General features: G+C 34.6%; 1 protein-coding gene across 1 annotated transcript in view; it reads right to left on the bottom strand.

The window, feature by feature from the left end:
- The window catches only part of LOC146458959 (protein sidekick-1-like), a gene marked incomplete at its 3' end in the record, with an annotated part of 92,365 nt that overhangs the window by 15,991 nt on the left and 57,971 nt on the right, over nucleotides 1-18,403 (bottom strand). Inside the window, exons 14-18 of the mRNA XM_085090175.1 lie at nucleotides 13,425-13,724; nucleotides 12,239-12,535; nucleotides 9,084-9,380; nucleotides 8,557-8,853; nucleotides 8,089-8,385 (exon numbers count right to left, since the gene is read on the bottom strand). Of these exons, the coding sequence (XP_084946301.1) occupies nucleotides 8,089-8,385; nucleotides 8,557-8,853; nucleotides 9,084-9,380; nucleotides 12,239-12,535; nucleotides 13,425-13,724 (1,488 nt within the window). The remainder of the gene's footprint in view (nucleotides 1-8,088; nucleotides 8,386-8,556; nucleotides 8,854-9,083; nucleotides 9,381-12,238; nucleotides 12,536-13,424; nucleotides 13,725-18,403) is intronic.

Below are 18,403 nucleotides of genomic sequence, written 5' to 3'. Positions count from 1 at the left end.
ATGGAAGTCATACATGAGTGTTTTACTCAAATCAAGGATACACATACCAACGTATGCTGGTCGATTGAGAGTCAACGATTCCTTTATTTTATGGACTGCAACAAGGTTTTCATTGAAAATCTTGCTATTGATGAATGTTGGTTTGGAAGTCAGTTTCAACAATTGTTTTTCATTAGTCACCAGTTTAATGTCTTCTCGTTTTCTGATATTCTCCATTGTTTTACCGAAGACACTATTGTTCATCAATTTGAAGAAATCTTTTTCAAAAGCATTCTTTGCATTAGTTCTTTGTCGTGTATTGAAATCAATGTATGTCTTCAACCAGGGTGATTGGTCAAATGATAGAACACGATATATTTTCTTCAATTTCAAACCCAATTCACGATATAATTGCAGATTACGATAATGCAATACATATTTTGATTTGTTTGCCAATGTTGGAATCAATTTATTGACTTGTCCACTTTTGATTCCAAATTTTTCTGCAATTCTTTGACAATAATCTGACAGCATATCTTGTGTCACTTTGATTTGTTCAGCACCGCATGGATAATCATTATGCAGGTCATGTAATTCACGAGGATATTCCAAATCAACTTCCAATAAATATCCAGTTTTGTTTTCTGCGTCAACTGTTTTCCAATTAATATTTTTTATTTGTTGTTTATTCAACCATTTAAAATTCCCAGTTGGAGGATATTGACTCATAGCCCATCCATATAGATTGTTGGCATCCAAATACATGATATGTTTACTGGGTTCATTTGGATTCCAATTTTGCATGTATTTGTTGTTAGCTTTGCCGTATCTATTGGCTATGTAACTGATTCCTCCACGCATGCCTTTTTCAACGAATTGATACATATCAATATCCGTGATTAATTCAAGTTGGACTTCAGTCATTTTCAACATTGCATCCCAAGATAATCCTGGAGATGTAAAATAATGACATGGATCCAATCTATAATATTCCAAACATGTTTTCCTGAAATTTTCAAATACATCAGCCAGCAATAATACATCAGATTTGAGATATAAATCATGGTATTCACCCATGGTTTTCAAATTAAAAGTATTCCAAACATTTTGTGCATGACTGTATTCTTCATCAGTGATATTAGTATTATTCATTTGACTGTAAAATTCATCTTTGGTTGGTAATTGAGTATCACTGAATTTATCAAAATTACTCATATAATCATACGGATAAACTCCTTTTTGTTTCATTAATTGCAGTTTTTCACCTTTGAAGACTTCATTGGTATATTTGTATGCATCTTCTGGTAGATTTTTTGCAAGATTTGCCAATGATTGATTCATAAACTGAAGACTGTCGATAAATACCAAATTATAACCCAACATGAAGGCCATGTATTTCTCCATATTATTTGGGATTACATTAATTTTGTGTTGTCTGGTTTCACCTTTTCTATCCACATAAGTATTGGTCTCAATAATTTTACCAATTTCTTGCATTATAAAATGACTATCATATCCTTTCAAATTATGAAATATTACAGGGATTTTGTTAGTTATTGTAAAATCCCTGTTACATTGATTATGGGCTGAGCCACGGAATTCGCCATTAATATGACAATGATCTCTGACACGTTTATCTGTTTTCTTGTATTTTTTACCACAAATATGACAAGATGTTGCTTTTTGGAATTTGTCTTCATCTTCTGGAGACATAACTAATGGTTTATTGAATTTGTATTTAATAGTTTGTCTGCAATATTTGACTTCATCAAGCATTGCTTGCATAAATTTGTAAACAGCTTTTTCTCCACGATAATATTTTATTGGTTTGGAATATTTGTCATCATAGCAGCAAACAACTTTATATCCATAACCGCAATCAGTGTGTTTTTGATAAGCTTCAGTAAAAGATTGTTGGTTAGATTGATTACAACCATGAATTGGTTCAGTGATTGCTTCAAAATCTGCGTATATCACGAATGGCGCTTGCATTTGTTTATTATAATTTGTAAATTTTATTTTGGAACCAATTGGTGGCATTTTGATTGATTGTTCACCATTGATTTCCATGCATACTTCCTTATGCTTGGTTAAAACTCGTTCTGATGAAAAACATTGCAAACAATGCATACAAAAATGTTTTCTTTGATGTGATTTGGTTTTGTGGTGCATAAATCGATTAAAATCTTTGATAAGACAGTAATGTTTATTTTCATCATCTGAGATTAACAGCAAATTCAATACATCATCAAACTTTTCTTTGGAAACATAAATTGGATAAGCTTGTTTGTTCTCAAATCCGAATACATTGATGTTAATATTGTTTTGGATTTCAACTTTGTTATATTGTTTGATGGAAACTGGAAATTCAATGTTATCATAATTCAATTGTGGCATAAATGCTTTGTCAGTTTTTTTGATTCGTTGTGGATTATTTTCTCGTGGATTCAAATGTCTAACGTGACACCAACGAAAGCATTCATTGTCTTTATTCTTTAGATTAATCAATCCATGTTTACTATTTTGTAATTCAGTTGGTAGTTCAATGTATGAACTTCCAGTAAGTGGTTCATATTTGATAATATTAATGTTATGTCCATTGATTGATTTAATTGTCCAAGCTGAACCTTCACTAATCCATTTGTGAATATCATTCATAATTTGTTCAACATTAACATCCAAAGATTCTTGAAAATCATTGGCATTAGTTATTGTTTTTGGTTTACTATTAAAATATCCAATTCTGGAGACAGTTTGGTTTCCTTTTTGTTGTTCAAAATAAATTGCCAAAGTTTCAATAAATTTAATTCCTTTCATTTGAGTTAATAATTGTTTCATAAAATGAGCTATCGCTAATCTGGTTGAACTCATTTGAATCAAAGGATCTGTTTCATTTTTAATTCCAACTTCATAAGATTTTGTATATCCCTTGAATGCTCTTGCAACTTCTGTGATTTGGGTTCTTTGTGTTGGAACTGGAGCCATTTTCTTCATCCTTGGCTTCGGGACTGGTGTATCAGCAAATTGTTTTGGAGGAGGAATAATGTTGTTTCTTGGTTGAACAATTGGTCGATCTCTGAATTGCATTGGCGGCTTGATGATTGTATTCTCATAATCTTTTACCATTTGTTTGACAGATTTTCGTGGAAAAGGAATTGGAGTAACTTTCTTGGTTCTCGGCATTGGAACCGGTTTTTGTTTAGCGATTAATAATTCAATTAACTGATTTTTCGTTAATTTGGATAGATTAGATTTATTCATATTATAATAATACAACATATTATTTTTATTGGGTGCGTTTGACAGATTTGGTAGTGAATGTCGACTGTCAACAACATTCATGCCAGATATCGGTTGTACATCTGACGGGTACGTTTTCTTGTTTATTTTTTGTGGCAACATGGCCTGTATACACTCATTGAGTATACACAGGTCACTAACTACAAACATAAAATCCAATAAATAATTTAATTAATGGAATATAATGAATCCATATTTTTTGATTTCATTTTTTTAATCATTTTTGCGTATGCTTTGTCAATAGCTATCTTATCCTTATCTGAAAGTTCAGCATCATAATCAATATTTGAATCAATATTTTTTGTCAGTTTTTTGACAGTCTTCAAAGAAGATTCCATTTGTAAGTTAACAAGTCTATTATCATCTTTGTTTCCGTTCTTATAAGAAACGATAACATTATCAGGTAATTTTCCATAAAAACATTCATAAATGAATCTATTTAATTTCATATTTTATGTTGGAATTGGTGATTGGCTCAAAGTAATTCTTCGTGTACCATCTTTATTTTTGGATCCCATTAACATTTTATTAGTTTTAAAATTCATTATTTCACCATTTTTTGTAGAACCATAATTATTATACAAAAAATGAAGATAAAATTTCTTGCCATTTTTTTCAACAGATTTTCTTCTCTCACTCATCCTCTATAATTCTTATATAACGCGTGTTATCTTTAAGTGTCTTTAGTAAAAATAAAATACAAAGTTTGTATGAAACAAAAATTTTATATCAAATGTTGTTAAAACATTAATTGATTTACCCACAAACAACCTCCAAAACACTCATCAAAAATTGTAACATATAACGTATTGCATCAATTATTTTAAATGGTTAACCAGTATATTAAATTCAGATAAACATCCAGATTTGGGTTTATTTCTGGCAAAAACAACAATATGCGGTGGATGATCCATTATTATTTTCCGGTATGTACTTTTCCAAACTCCAAAACAACCTTTTTTCAATTCAGCAATTGCTTTGTAATTAATGTTCAAAAAACTAAATCTAGTGGCATCAATAAGGATAATTTTGGGGTCAAATGAAGAATAATAAATGAATGAATCAACGTCGTATTTAATTTTCAATCCACGTCCTGAAGTAATCACTACATTTTCATTCTTTGCCATATTATTGATAAATGTATAGATATCAATATTGTCTTTCTTTGCAATAATCCAATGAATGTCTTCATCATTTGCTTTGGATTCCAAAATATGTTTTTCCAATAATTCTTGCCAAGAGAATGGTTGATATTTGTTAGTCATATATTGTTTAATTAGATAATTTTAATCCAAATCATGACACATTCTGTAATACATTTTATTTATCACTTTGGTTTCCGTTTTAGTAAATTCGCAATCATTGTCTTCAATAGGTGAATCCATAAGCTGATCAATAATTTGTAACTCATTTTCTGTGTAAGATTTGTGAAAATATTCTTGTCTGGCTTTATGCATGTGTTTCATATTTTAAGAGGCTGTCACCAATTGCAAATTTTCAATTGAATTGTTCTGGCGATTGGAATCAATGTGATTTACCTGTATTTTAGACGGAATATGTGTCTGATTTACGGCCTCATAGACGAATCGATGAGCGGGGCATGTATTGTTACGTCCCGGAGAAATTATATAATAGCCGTTCTCAGACAAATATCCTTTTCTAGGTTCCAATCTTTTTCGATTGATTATGTAACCATCATCTGAGGCTCCGTAATTCTCAAATGTTGGATGAATAAAATATATTTTATCATTATGATCAAATTGGTTGTTCATATAAATTAGATTAGATAAAATTGAATAACCGGTTTAAACCGGTTTTTAAAAAGAGAGGAAAATTTAGGTTGCTGAATTTAGGAACCGAGAAAAATTTAGGTGCCGAGGATTTAGTCGATGTGTAAAAATAAATAAGCTCATTCTATCATACAGTCACGGTTTCACGAGTATTCGATAGCGAGTCGATTCAATAAAAAAATCGATTATTGTGTGCAAGATAAATGATATTCTTACCTCAAAAAGCGTCTACAAACATCAGAACGATGAAAGTGGAGAAATAAATGTCCAAAAAATCCCAAAACAGGAACGATAATATACCAACACAAACTCTTTACAAAAATGGCGGACATATTAAATAAAAGACTAGTGTCCAGTCCCCTTTGGGTTGTGTCATCGTGTACTTCATGATGTCATACATAAGGGACTTTCCCTATGAAATGAGTCATCAGATTGTTATTGTTTACAAGTCATATGACAGTCGTATGATTATCTCAGCCAATCACAATCGTCACAATTTTGCTTCACAATTGTGAAATTTTTCAGTGAAACACATAGTCATTTCTGAAATTTTTCAGTGAACTTGCGTGAATAAATTACAAACATTTGAAGTAAAGTTTACTCGAAAAGTTTATTTCAGATGTTATAAAGTGACTAAAACAGAACCGAGGATAATTTAGGTTTTGAAAACCGAGGAAAAAAATTTAGGTTTTGAAAAACCGAGGATTTAGGTTCTTGACGTCTCCGTTGCAGGAGTCATTGTTGAATCAGGTATGAATTTTGCGAATATTTTGAAAGTGGGCTCATACACCCAAATATCTAACTACTGGGCACAGCTAAAAACTTTTTTGAACCTCCTTAATTATTTATAATTGGCAAATAATTAATTTAATTGAAAAAAAGTGGGAGGTATTAGCATATCTATGCTGCTCTGTAAATCCGAATATAAATCCTATGTCTGTATGTAGCGAGACAGGAAAGAAACGTACCAGGGAATGGAACAATACACTGGCTTAGTTATTTGAAGTATTGTCAACAAAGTTAAATGATTATTTTTCACCGCAGAGTTTGTTGCACAATATGTTACGTTAAGTATTTAACAATTATTCCATGAGCGCGCGTTGGATATGAGATGGTAAATAACCAATGGCTGTTACCAATCTCATATCCAACAAGCGCGAATTGAATGATTGTTTTATTAAATTCTCCCCGTTTGGATATTTCTGTTGAAGTTTACTGAATTTTTATATTTTAAGAAAAAAATTCCTTCAAATTAAAACGACCGGATGTTGAGGCAACCTCCGACCAAAGCGCGCGAAACGTAATGATCACATGACACGCGCAGCTCTTTGCAAACGGAGTTAAATGAAAAATCGAAAGCGAAGAAAATGTCGGACATCTAAAATTCAAGAAACGTTAAATGTACGAATTATAACCTTTCTGAGACTAGCATTCAAGTGCTTTTGAAGTTCCAGCTCATCGAGAAGCGTAATAGTTGTGCACATTTGAGCAAATGTTCTACTGTATGGTGCCGAGCGAAGGAAGAGATCAGGGCAAGGACAGCTTTTTTCATGCTGAACTGAATTCCTCGCGGACGATTTAAAACACTTCAGGCAAGTCCAAGTGTACGAGGTACAACCTCACTGAGACAAACATTCAGTGCAAGTTTTTAAACTTCAAGCTTATTTGAGAAGCGTAAGAGCTGTGCACATTTGTGCAAATGTTTTGCTGAGTTGTGCCGGGCGATGGAAACGAACATTATCGCCGCCGCTCGTACGGATTTCAAAGATGAACTTTTCTTGAAGTCCTCGTAAATGCGTAAAAACATAAAGGCAGGCATAAAGCTCTTCCTAAGAAATTTCTTTGATTGGCTCTAACCTCTTACCGCCAGGATTTGCAAGCCATCCTGAAATTTGTAAAGGTAACCGGTTGTTATTTTTGTTGTTATGTGATCTAAAAATCGTAAAATCTTGCAATTTTAAAGATTTTAAAGGCAACTTCAGAGATACGTACCATTAAATAGTGTCATACCGAAATGTTTGGCTTTTATTGTTGTTATATTGAGATGGCATTGTTTGGTATTTCTTTCTTTTCTTTTTTTTCTACATATTTCCGAAGAAACTTTCGCTTCCCGCCGAAAAAAAACAATTAGCTTAGCGACACCTTGGGCATTCGTTTTCCATATAAGGTCAAATAATTCAACGCGGAGGAAACCAGACCAGTTCAAGTGGGGGTTATGACGTTATCCCAGAGTTATTTCCGGTATGATTCCCAGTAATACAACGATAAAATATCTTGCAGTCTCTCTGAATAAAACCATTCAGTTTTTTCAATTGCGAAGGGAGGGTAGTTTTTAAAAATTCTCGAAGCATACAATGGGGAATAAATGGGGCTACATAAAGCATTCCGTGTAAATGCCATTAGAGGGGCATCTTGTTGAATTACTAGTAGAAGTAGTAGTGGTAGTAGTAGTAGTAGTAGTAGTAGTAGTAGTAGTAGTAGTAGTAGTAGTAGTAGTAGTAGTAGTAGTAGTAGTAGTAGTAGTAGAAGTAGTAGTTGCAGTACTAGTAGTAGTAAAAGTTATGTTGTTCATTTTTTCTTTAATAATAAACGATTAAGAACTCGTTGAAATTTTTGAGAATACTAACTAAGGGGAATACGTCGAGCGGTATATGGCGAGGGGGGATATATATCCCCCCCCCCCCCTCGTCCGTTGTTATCAGCTATTTTTTTCAGCCCCGCCCTCCCCTTTTACAACCAAAGCCGCACCCAGCTTTTCAGATAGTTAGTAATTGACAGGGGCTATTGAATATATTCAACCGAAAAGAACAAAGGCCAACCGAAAAATAAGAGAGAAATAAGAAACATTTAAGAAAAAGAATTGTTTTTTTAAAAAGCAGACAGAGAAACACATTCATGTAGATATGATATGAACTCTTAATGTACTTTCTGTACTGCATGTATGTCGTAGCTGTAATTTAATGTCACTTAAATTTCTATTAAAATAGCATTAAAAATAAAAGAGCTCATGGAGACTTACTGTCTTCATCTGTGATGACAATGATAGGATTGCTAACATTTCCATCTCCCTTTCCGGTAGAAGCAAACACTGTGATGCTGTAGTTGGTGTATTCATGCAGACCTGTCAATGTTGCTTGCTTTGTTGGAGCATTCACTACCTCGGTTTGTGGACTGCCGCTAGGTAACGCCTTGTAAGTAACTGTGTAATGCAGTATAATGCCATTTTGATCAGCTGATGGAACTTCTCCCCATTGAACCACAATACTGGTGGAGCTGGTGTTGTGCCACTGGAGATTGTCTGGGGGAGCACTTGGCCCTGTGCATGAAAAGAAAGCAAAATAAATATACGAACAAAGAGGAAAGAAACTTTATAATCGTAACGTACTAACTGCATTACACGTATATCATTAAATTAAAGTAGAACCTAATGTTAATAAAATTCCTATCAATAAAAGCATTACAAATAAAATAGCTCAAGTGGACTTACTGTCTTCATCTGTGATGACAATGATAGGATTGCTAGCATTTCCATCTCCCTTTGCAGTAGAGGCAAACACTGTGATGCTGTAGTTGGTGTATTCATTTAGACCTGTCAGTGTTGCTTGCTGTGCTGGAGCATTCACTACCTCGGTATTCCGACTGCCACTAGGTAAAGCGTTGAAAGTAACTGTGTAACTTCGTATAATACCATTTTGATCAGCTGCTGGAAGTTCTCCCCATTGAACTAAAATACTGGTAGAGCTGGTGTTGTGACCCTGGAGATTGACTGGAGGAGCATTTGGCCCTGTTCGGGAAAAGAAAGCAAAGCAAACAAACAAACTTAAGAGAGAAAGAAGAAACATTTAAGAAAAAGAATTGTATTTTCAAAAAGAAAATAGAGAAACACATTCATGTACATATGAAATAAACTTTTAATGTACTTTCTGTACTGCATGTATATCGTAGCTGTAATTTAATGTCACGTAAATTTCTATTAAAATAGCATTAAAAATAAAAGAGCTCATGGAGACTTACTGTCTTCATCTGTAATGACAATGATAGGACTGCTAACATTTCCAGCTCCCTTTGCAGTAGAGGCAAACACTGTGATGCTGTAGTTGGTGTATTCATTCAGACCTGTCAATGTTGCTTGTCTTGTTGGAACATTCACTACCTCGGTTTGTGGACTGCCACTAGGTAATGACTTGTAAGTAAGAGTGTAACTCAGTATAATACCATTCTGATCAGCTTCTGGAACTTCTCCCCATTGAACCAAAATACTGGTAGAGCTGGTGTTGTGGCCCTCAACAGTAGTTGGAGCAGCATTTGGCCCTGTAAGGAAACAGATAAAGAGAACTGAAGAAACCCTACATGCAATGTTAAGATATTTTTCTATAGAAGTGCTTTATGATTGTATTGTTACTGCAGGTAAATGAAGCGTAGCTTGGGGTGATTGTTCAGAAACATTTTATAATAATACTGTGTTCCAAAGATCTCAAAAGTGAAAAGATTTAAGGAGGATCATAAGAATTTTCCTGTACTTAGAGAATACTTCAAGGTTGGGTCTGATGTCGTAGCGGGTACCAAGGACAAAGGAAGGACATCTAAAGTTCAGTTCTTGCAAATTATCTCAAAAACTAAGTTGGTGACCTGGGACGGTAATTACTTTGTTCGAAAGCCCCCTAAATTCTTTAACTTCTCTACCAATGTGACCAAAAGGTTATTCAGTAGATCTTATATGTTATATCAAAAAGGCATCTTATTTTTACTTACAGAAAATTATACTCCCAAATGCTTCTACAGTATTTGAAGTTGCTAATGGGTGTTGGATGTATGCAAAAAAAAAATCTAGATAGGTCACCGTGCCAAATTGTGCGATAAAAACAAATGTTTCCTCAGGTATTAGCTCCGGTTTGTGTGATTTTACCCCGCCTTTCTACTTCCGGTTTACTGCATGTACAACTTTTCATAGAAATTTTCATTTGTTCAGCTGAGTTGTGCACCTTACTGATGGCGTGCGAGGGTTACGTGTGTGGGCACAGCTTAAAACTTTTTTGAACCTCCTCAATTATTTATAATTGGCAAATAATTAATTTAATTGAAAAAAAAAAAAGTGGGAGGTATTAGCATATCTATGCTGCTCTGTAAATCCGAATATAAATTCTATGTCTGTATGTAGCGAGACAGGAAAGAAACGTACCAGGGAATGGAACAATACACTGGCTTAGTTATTTGAAGTATTGTCAACAAAGTTAAATGATTATTTTTCACCACAGGGTTTGTTGCACAATATGTTACGTTAAGTATTTAACAATTATTCCATGAGCGCGCGTTGGATATGAGATGGTAAATAACCAATGGCTGTTACCAATCTCATATCCAACAAGCGCGAATGGAATGATTGTTTTATTAAATTCTCCCCGTTTGGATATTTCTGTTGAAGTTTACTGAATTTTTATATTTTAAGAAAAAAATTCCTTCAAATTAAAACGACCGGATGTTGAGGCAACCTCCGACCAAAGCGCGCGAAACGTAATGATCACATGACACGCGCAGCTTTTTGCAAACGGAGTTAAATGAAAAATCGAAAGCGAAGAAAATGTCGGACATCTAAAATTCAAGAAACGTTAAATGTACGAATTATAACCTTTCTGAGACTAGCATTCAAGTGCTTTTGAAGTTCCAGCTCATCGAGAAGCGTAATAGTTGTGCACATTTGAGCAAATGTTCTACTGTATGGTGCCGAGCGAAGGAAGAGATCAGGGCAAGGACAGCTTTTTTCATGCTGAACTGAATTCCTCGCGGACGATTTAAAACACTTCAGGCAAGTCCAAGTGTACGAGGTACAACCTCACTGAGACAAACATTCAGTGCAAGTTTTTAAACTTCAAGCTTATTTGAGAAGCGTAAGAGCTGTGCACATTTGTGCAAATGTTTTGCTGAGTGGTGCCGAGCGACGGAAACGAACATTATGGCCGCCGCTCGTACGGATTTCAAAGATGAACTTTTCCTGAAGTCCTCGTAAATGCGTAAAAACATAAAGGCAGGCATAAAGCTCTTCCTAAGAAATTTCTTCGATTGGCTTGAACCTCTTACCGCCAGGATTTGCAAGCCATCCTGAAATTTTTAAAGGTAACCGGTTGTTATTTTGTTGTTATGTGATCTAAAATCGTAAAATCTTGCAATTTTAAAGATTTTAAAGGCAACTTCAGAGATCCGTACCATTAAATAGTGTCATACCGAAATGTTTGGCTTTTATTGTTGTTATATTGAGATGGCATTGTTTGGTATTTCTTTCTTTTCTTTTTTTTCTACATATTTCCGAAGAAACTTTCGCTTCCCGCCGAAGAAAAAATTAGGTTAGCGACACCTTGTGCATTCGTTTTCCATATAAGGTCAAATTACAGTATATGAGCTGATAACGGAGACTAAGTGAACCAATCAGAACGCTAGAAATGCAATATTTGAGGCTGAAAATTTTATAAATATTAATATCCAGGTAAACAGTGCTAGGGGGGTAAACTTAAAACCAACATCTGCAGACACATAATTGGGACTTTTGACATTTCACGCTTTTTACTTACTATCCAGGTCTGTCCAAACAACAAGAACAGTGGTATGTTTCAGATAACTAGATCAATTTTATTCATGTATTCAAATGGATTCAGGACCCATCATGTAGGTATAGGAGGAGGTTTCATGAGATGCATATCATCTAGGGATAGGTGGGGTTTAATGAGATGCAAGCGGTCTAGGTAGAGGAGGGGTTTAATGAGATGTAAGTTATGTAAGAGTGTGTATTATTTGGAGTTTTAACCTCTTATTCAAGAGTTAACTGTACTGTGTTCTGCTGGTACGGTTCCGCCAAAGTAGCCGGGTAGTATCGCAATTATATAGGAAAAAAACAATGGGTAAGCTAAGAACCAATGAGAAGGCACTAACGTCATGGTCAAACGAGTTGAGGGAAGTTGCGGGTTGACGAGAAAAAACCAGACCAAAGCAGTTTTAAACACAATTAGTACTCAAAATGGTCTCCTCAAAATTGCAGACTAGACAAACCCATCAGACCGGGTTTGTGGCTGTGAAACCACCAAGGAAGCGATGGATATTCACAGTTTAAGACACTGAAGAGGCGATTGTTTTACGCGTGAAAACTCTACAGAGTTAAAGTTCTCGTGGATGCTACTTACTATCCTGGTTTGTTCTAACAACAAGAACAGGAGTACTGCGAGGTCCATCTCCTTTCACTGTTGATGCAAACACCGTGATATTGTAGTTCACATACTCCTTTAATCCAGTTATGTTCTTTTGACGATCATTGGGCCCAGCTGAAACGCTTCCATTATGATTCTCTGTTTGTGACTGGTAGGTAATGGTGTAACTTGTGATTATACCATTCTGTTGATCTGCTGGCATTTCATCCCATGTGACTAAGATGCTGGTTGAGCTGGTGTTATATCCTCTCACATTTTGTGGAACATCAGGTTCTGACATGGAAATTAAAGGTTAAAGTTGTCGAGGGTAGTGATGCCTTCAATAAATTAAGTTTTATTAGTTTATTCTGTTCATGTGTCTGTACGTCTTCGAGTCGCATCAAACGTTGTTTAGCGTACCGCAGTTAGGTATACGATTTGGGGGGATTTTTTTTACAGCAAAGTGAGGCTTTTACAGGTTAATACTCCGAACGAACAAGTCTTTGATCAATGACTTTAGATGATAGTGCATGCTAAAATATTGTGGCATTTCTGAGTACACTGACCATTGCAATGTACAATGTTATCAGCCACTTAAACCACCATAAGAGGAGTACATGTTCTGAGAAATTAGGGCTGTTTCACATTTGGAAACACAGAAAAGTTGCCATAGCATTGCTGAGACAGAACTAGCATTCTGTTGCAAATGTGTCCCGCATCTTTGAAGCACATCGGTTTTTGAAAAAAAAAAAAAAATTTAATATTTCTCTAAGCATAGGCACTTAACACGTTCTTGAATCATTTTGTGATAATACCAATAGGCTAACTTGAATGGAAGAAGGAACGTAATCTCAAACCCAGATGTTAACACATTTGCGTAGAAGCACGAGCGAGAATTCGTTACAGGTGCGATTGAGATCTGGTTTGCACTCTTGACTAAAACGGTGCTTATCCGAGATAGAAGATAGAAGCTGAAGTCCACCTCACCCCACCCTCACTGGATAACAAATGCTACGAGGACCAGTGATCCATGAAACGGTACAAAAAATTGATAAAAAAGGAGATTTTCTTTGTAGACTAAAGAAGACGCCACGTCATCAATGAGTAGCCACATGGCCTCCAGAAAAAAAGTATTCTTGTGCAATAGAAAAATAGACGCGTTGTTAAAAAAAAATCTACTCACTGTCCTGGTCTGTTCTAACAACAAGAACAGGACTACTGGGCGGTCCATCTCCTTTCACAGTAGATGCAAACACCGTGATATTGTAGTTCACATACTCCTTTAGCCCCATTATGCTCTTTTGACGATCATTGGTCCCAGTTGAAACATTTCCATTGTGATTCTCTGTTTGTGACTGGTAGGTTATGGTGTAACCTGTGATGATACCATTCTGTTGATCTGCTGGCACTTCAGCCCACGAGACTAATATGCTGGTTGAGCTGGTGTTATATCCTCTCACATTTTGTGGAGCACCATCAGGTTCTGATATAGAAATGAAAAGTTTGAGTTATTGCACTTATGTTAGGTGCATTTCTGGACATTAGTGGTTTATCTAATCACCGAGTAAAACACAATCGATTACTATAGGCTAGTCAGCTTGGATTTGTTTGGCCGCAATCGTGCTTTCACCATCACTGGCTGTTCTGTATTTTTCAATATCCATACTCCCCCAACAGAAGGTTTTTTTTGTTTTGCGCGCCCCGTCCACCAGAGAATTTAGCTACATACAGTCTAGCTACATACTTTGCTTCTAAAATTTTGACTTTTAAGACCCCCCTCCCCCTAAGAATTTCCAATGACCTTCCATAGGGTGGGTATTGATTTTTTTCTGGAACTACACCTTAAAAATGAATGGGCAATTTGTTGACATTTTTTCAAAGACATTGCTACAGAATTTGAACTATTCATTTAATATAATATTTTCAGAAAAAAAAAAAGAATGATCTATGGTCTGACACCCATCAAACGTACGTTTGAAATATACTCAAAACTGACAAAGAAATGGTTGAAAATAATATTCTCAACAGGGTTCTCGGCAAACAATATTTATTAGTCTTTCAATGAGTATATAAAAATATGAATAAAGGTTCTGTTGAGAAGGAACCCCATCGAAAGGTTTGTGAATATTGTTTTGGTGGACTTACGTGTACCACGACATCACAAAAAAGAAAAGCTAACTTTTTCAACTTTTTCGTCAATGCGGGATCTAAAGAAAGTGCATTATTTTAAACGTTGTTAGCTCCAGCCCTAATCTGTTAACTATACAAGCTACAATCAGGAAAAACGTACATGTAGTTCAGTTCATCAAGTTTTCTTTCAAGTAAAATAAACATAATATTATTGTACATGTACATTGAAGTGTTGACTGCCAAACCAATGCAAAGGCATAAATATTACATTTTAAATGAAAGCCAAGGTTGGCTAAAGTTAGATCATATTGGACCGGAGTGAAGACTAAATTCAGAAAATCAATGAGTCACTGTGTTTTTCGCCGGAAATACAATTTTAAAGATAAATAATTATTAGTCTCTGTACATGAATACGTACTAGATAAAATATAAGCGGGAGATCTGCGTATTAGCGTTTACGCCCATACATATCGCACGCCAATATATCGTAATTGTGAAAAGAAACAACAAATTGAATGTAAAATACTTTTATGCCATTCGGTCATTGGAAATGCATGTCATGATCAAAATATCATAAGTCCCACAGGAGAGATAGCACGGGACAATAGTAGAACTATTTATAATTTATAATTTTCAGTCACTGGTAAACCGTGAGTATGGCGACAGGTCGTTTACGTTCTCCGAAAACTTAAGCGGGAGAAATTGCTTTACTGTCTGAAACGGTACCTGAAAATACGAAACACAATTATACAAAATGAGCGGTGAACTTTTTCACTACTGGCAGAACAAGAGAATGAACAAAAAGCGAGGTTGAAAACACTTGGTTGGAGACTTGAGAGAACTGATGTCGAGGACTTGTCAGCCTCACTCGAGCACACGTCCGCAAAGAGTTTAAACTTCTGGCTGTGGAACGATACCCACCTAAGACGCTCTACCAGCTTGTTTGCAGCATTAACCGCCATTTGGAAAATGTACAAGGGAAAATGGCGTTCAACATACTGGACAAAAGTGATAGGAGGTAAAACGACATTCTTTGAAGAAATATTTTTTGTTTTGTCTTGCGTTTAAATCAGTAGAGATCTGTATCAAAAGGTAATGGATACTAATTAGCTGAGAAGGTGCTTGTATCAAAAGTCAATGAATACTAATTAGCTGGGAAGGTGTTTGTATCAAAGTCAATGAGTACTAATTAGCTGAGAAGGTGTTTGTATCAAAAGGTAATGAATACTAATTAGCTAAGAAGGTGTTTGTATCAAAAGGTAATGAATACTAATTAGCTGAGAAGGTGTTTGTATCAAAAGGTCATGGATACTAATTAGCTAAGAAGGAGTTTGTATCAAAAAGTAATGGATACTTATTAGCTGAGAAGGTGTTTGTATCAAAAGTCAATGAGTACTAATTAGCTGAGAAAGTGTTTGTATCAAAAGGTAATGGATACTAATTACCTAAAAAACACTTTGTATCAAAAGGTAATGGATACCAATTAGCTGAGAAGGTGTTTGTATCAAAAGGTAATGAATACTAATTAGCTGAGAAGGTGTTTGTATCAAAAGGTAATGAACACTAATTAGCTGAGAATGTGTTTGTATCAAAAGGTAATGAATACTAATTAGCTGAGAAGGTGTTTGTAACAAAAGGTAATGAATACTAATTAGCTGAGAAGGTGTTTGTATCAAAAGGTAATGAATACTAATTAGCTGAGAAGGTGTTTGTATCAAAAGGTTATGAATACTAATTAGCAGAGAAGGTGTTTGTATCAAAAGTTTATGAATACTAACTAGCTCAAAAGGTGTTTGTATCAAAGGGTAATGAATACTTATTAGCTAAGAAGGTGTTTGTATCAAAAGGTCATGGATATCAATTAGCTGAGAAGGTGTTTGTATCGAAAGGTTATGAATACTAATTAGCTGAGAAGGTGTTTGAATCAAAAGGTAATGAATACTAATTAACTGAGAAGGTTTTTGTATCAAAAGGTAATGAATACTAATTAGCTGAAAAGGTGTTTGTATCAAAAGGTAATGATTACTAATTAGCTGAGAAGGTGTTTGTATCAAGAGGTTATGAATTTTAGTTAGCGGAGAAGGTGTTTGTATCAAAAGGTAATGAATACTAATTAGCTGAGAAGGTGTTTGTATCAAAAGGTAATGAATACAAATTAGCTGAGAAGGTGTTTGTATCAAAAGGTAATGAATACTAATTAACTGAGAAGGTGTTTGTATCAAAAGGTAATGAATACTAATTAGCTGAGGTTTTTGTATCAAAAGGTAATGAATACTAATTAGCTGAGAAGGTGTTTGTATCAAAAGGTAATGATTACTTATTAGCAGAGAAGGTGTTTGTATCAAAAGTTATTGAATACTAATTAGCTGAGAAAGTGTTTGTATCAAAAGGTAATGAATACTAATTAGCTGAGAAGGAGTTTGTATCAAAAGGTGATGAATACTAATTAGCTGCGAAGGTGTTTGTATTATAAGGTAATGGATACCAATTAGCTGAGAAGGTGTTTGTATAAAAAGGTAATGAATACTTATTAGCTGAGAAGGTGTTTGTATCAAAAATTAATGAATACGAATTAGCTGAGAAGGTGTTTGTATGAAAAGATTATTAATATTAATAAGCAGAGAAGGTGTTTGTATCAAAAGGTAATGATACCAATTAGGTGAGAAGGTGTTTGTATCAAAAGGTAATGAATACTTATTAGCTGAGAAGGTGTTTGTATCAAAAGGTAATGAATACTAATTAGCTGGGAATGTGTTTGTATCAAAAGTTAATGGATACCAATTAGCAGAGAATGTGTTTGCATCAAAAGGTAATGAATACCAATTAGCTGAGAAAATGTTTGTATCAAAAGGTAATGGATACCAATTAGCTGAGAAGGTGATTGTATCAAAAGGTAATGAATACTTATTAGCTGAAGTGGTGTTTGTATCAGAAGGTAATGGATACCAATTAGCTGTGAAGGTGTTTGTATCAAAAGGTAATGATTACTAATTACCTGAGAAGGTGTTTGTATCAAAAGGTTATGAATACTAATTAGCTGAGAAGGTGTTGGTATCAAAAGGTAATAAATACTAATTAGCTGAGAAGGTGTTTGTATTAAAAGGTAATGAATACTAATTAGCTGAGAAGGTGTTTGTATCAAAAGGTAATGAATACTTATTAGCTGAGAAGGTGTTTGTATCAAAAGGTAATGAATACTAATTAGCTGAGAAGGTGTTTGTATCAAAAGGTAATGAATACCAATTAGCTGAGAAGGTGTTTGTATCAAAAGGTAATGAATACTAATTAGCTGAGAAGGTGTTTGTATCAAAAGGGGATGAATACTAATTGGTTGCGAAGGTGTTTGTATTAAAAGGTAATGGATACCAATTAGCTGAGAAGGTGTTTGTTTCGAAAGGTAATGAATACGAATTAGCTGAGAAGGTGTTTGTATCAAAAGATTATGAATATTAATTAGCTGAGAAGATGTTTTTTATCAAAAGGTAATGGATACCAATTAGGTGGGAAGGTGTTTGCATCAAAAGGTAATGAATACTTACTAGCTGAGAACGTGTTTGTATCAAAAGGTTATGAATTTTAATTAGCGGAGAAGGTGTTTGTATCAAAGTGTAATGGATACCAATTAGCAGAGAAGGTGTTTGTATCAAAAGGTAATGAATACTAATTAGCTGAGAAGGTGTTTGTATCAAAAGGTTATGAATACTAATTAGCTGAGAAGGGGTTTGTATCAAAAGGTAATGAATACTAATTAGCTGAGAAGGTATTTGTATCAAAAGGTAATAAATACCTTTTAGCTGAGAAGGTGTTTGTATCAAAAGGTAATGAATACTAACTAGCTGAGAAGGTGTTTGTATCAAAAGGTCATAGATACCAATTAGCTGAGAAGGTGTTTCTATCAAAAGGTAATGAATACTAATTAACTGAGAAGGTTTTTGGTTCAAAAGGTAATGAATACTAATTAGCTGAGAATGAGTTTGTATCAAAAGGTAATGAATACGAATTAGCTGAGAAGGTATTTGTAATAAAAGGTTA

This window comes from Pavona decussata, unplaced genomic scaffold, assembly GCF_977016875.1.
Source record: "Pavona decussata unplaced genomic scaffold, jaPavDecu1.1 SCAFFOLD_225, whole genome shotgun sequence".
Classification (NCBI taxonomy): domain Eukaryota; kingdom Metazoa; phylum Cnidaria; class Anthozoa; order Scleractinia; family Agariciidae; genus Pavona; species Pavona decussata.
This window is presented reverse-complemented; position numbering and strand designations above follow the sequence as displayed.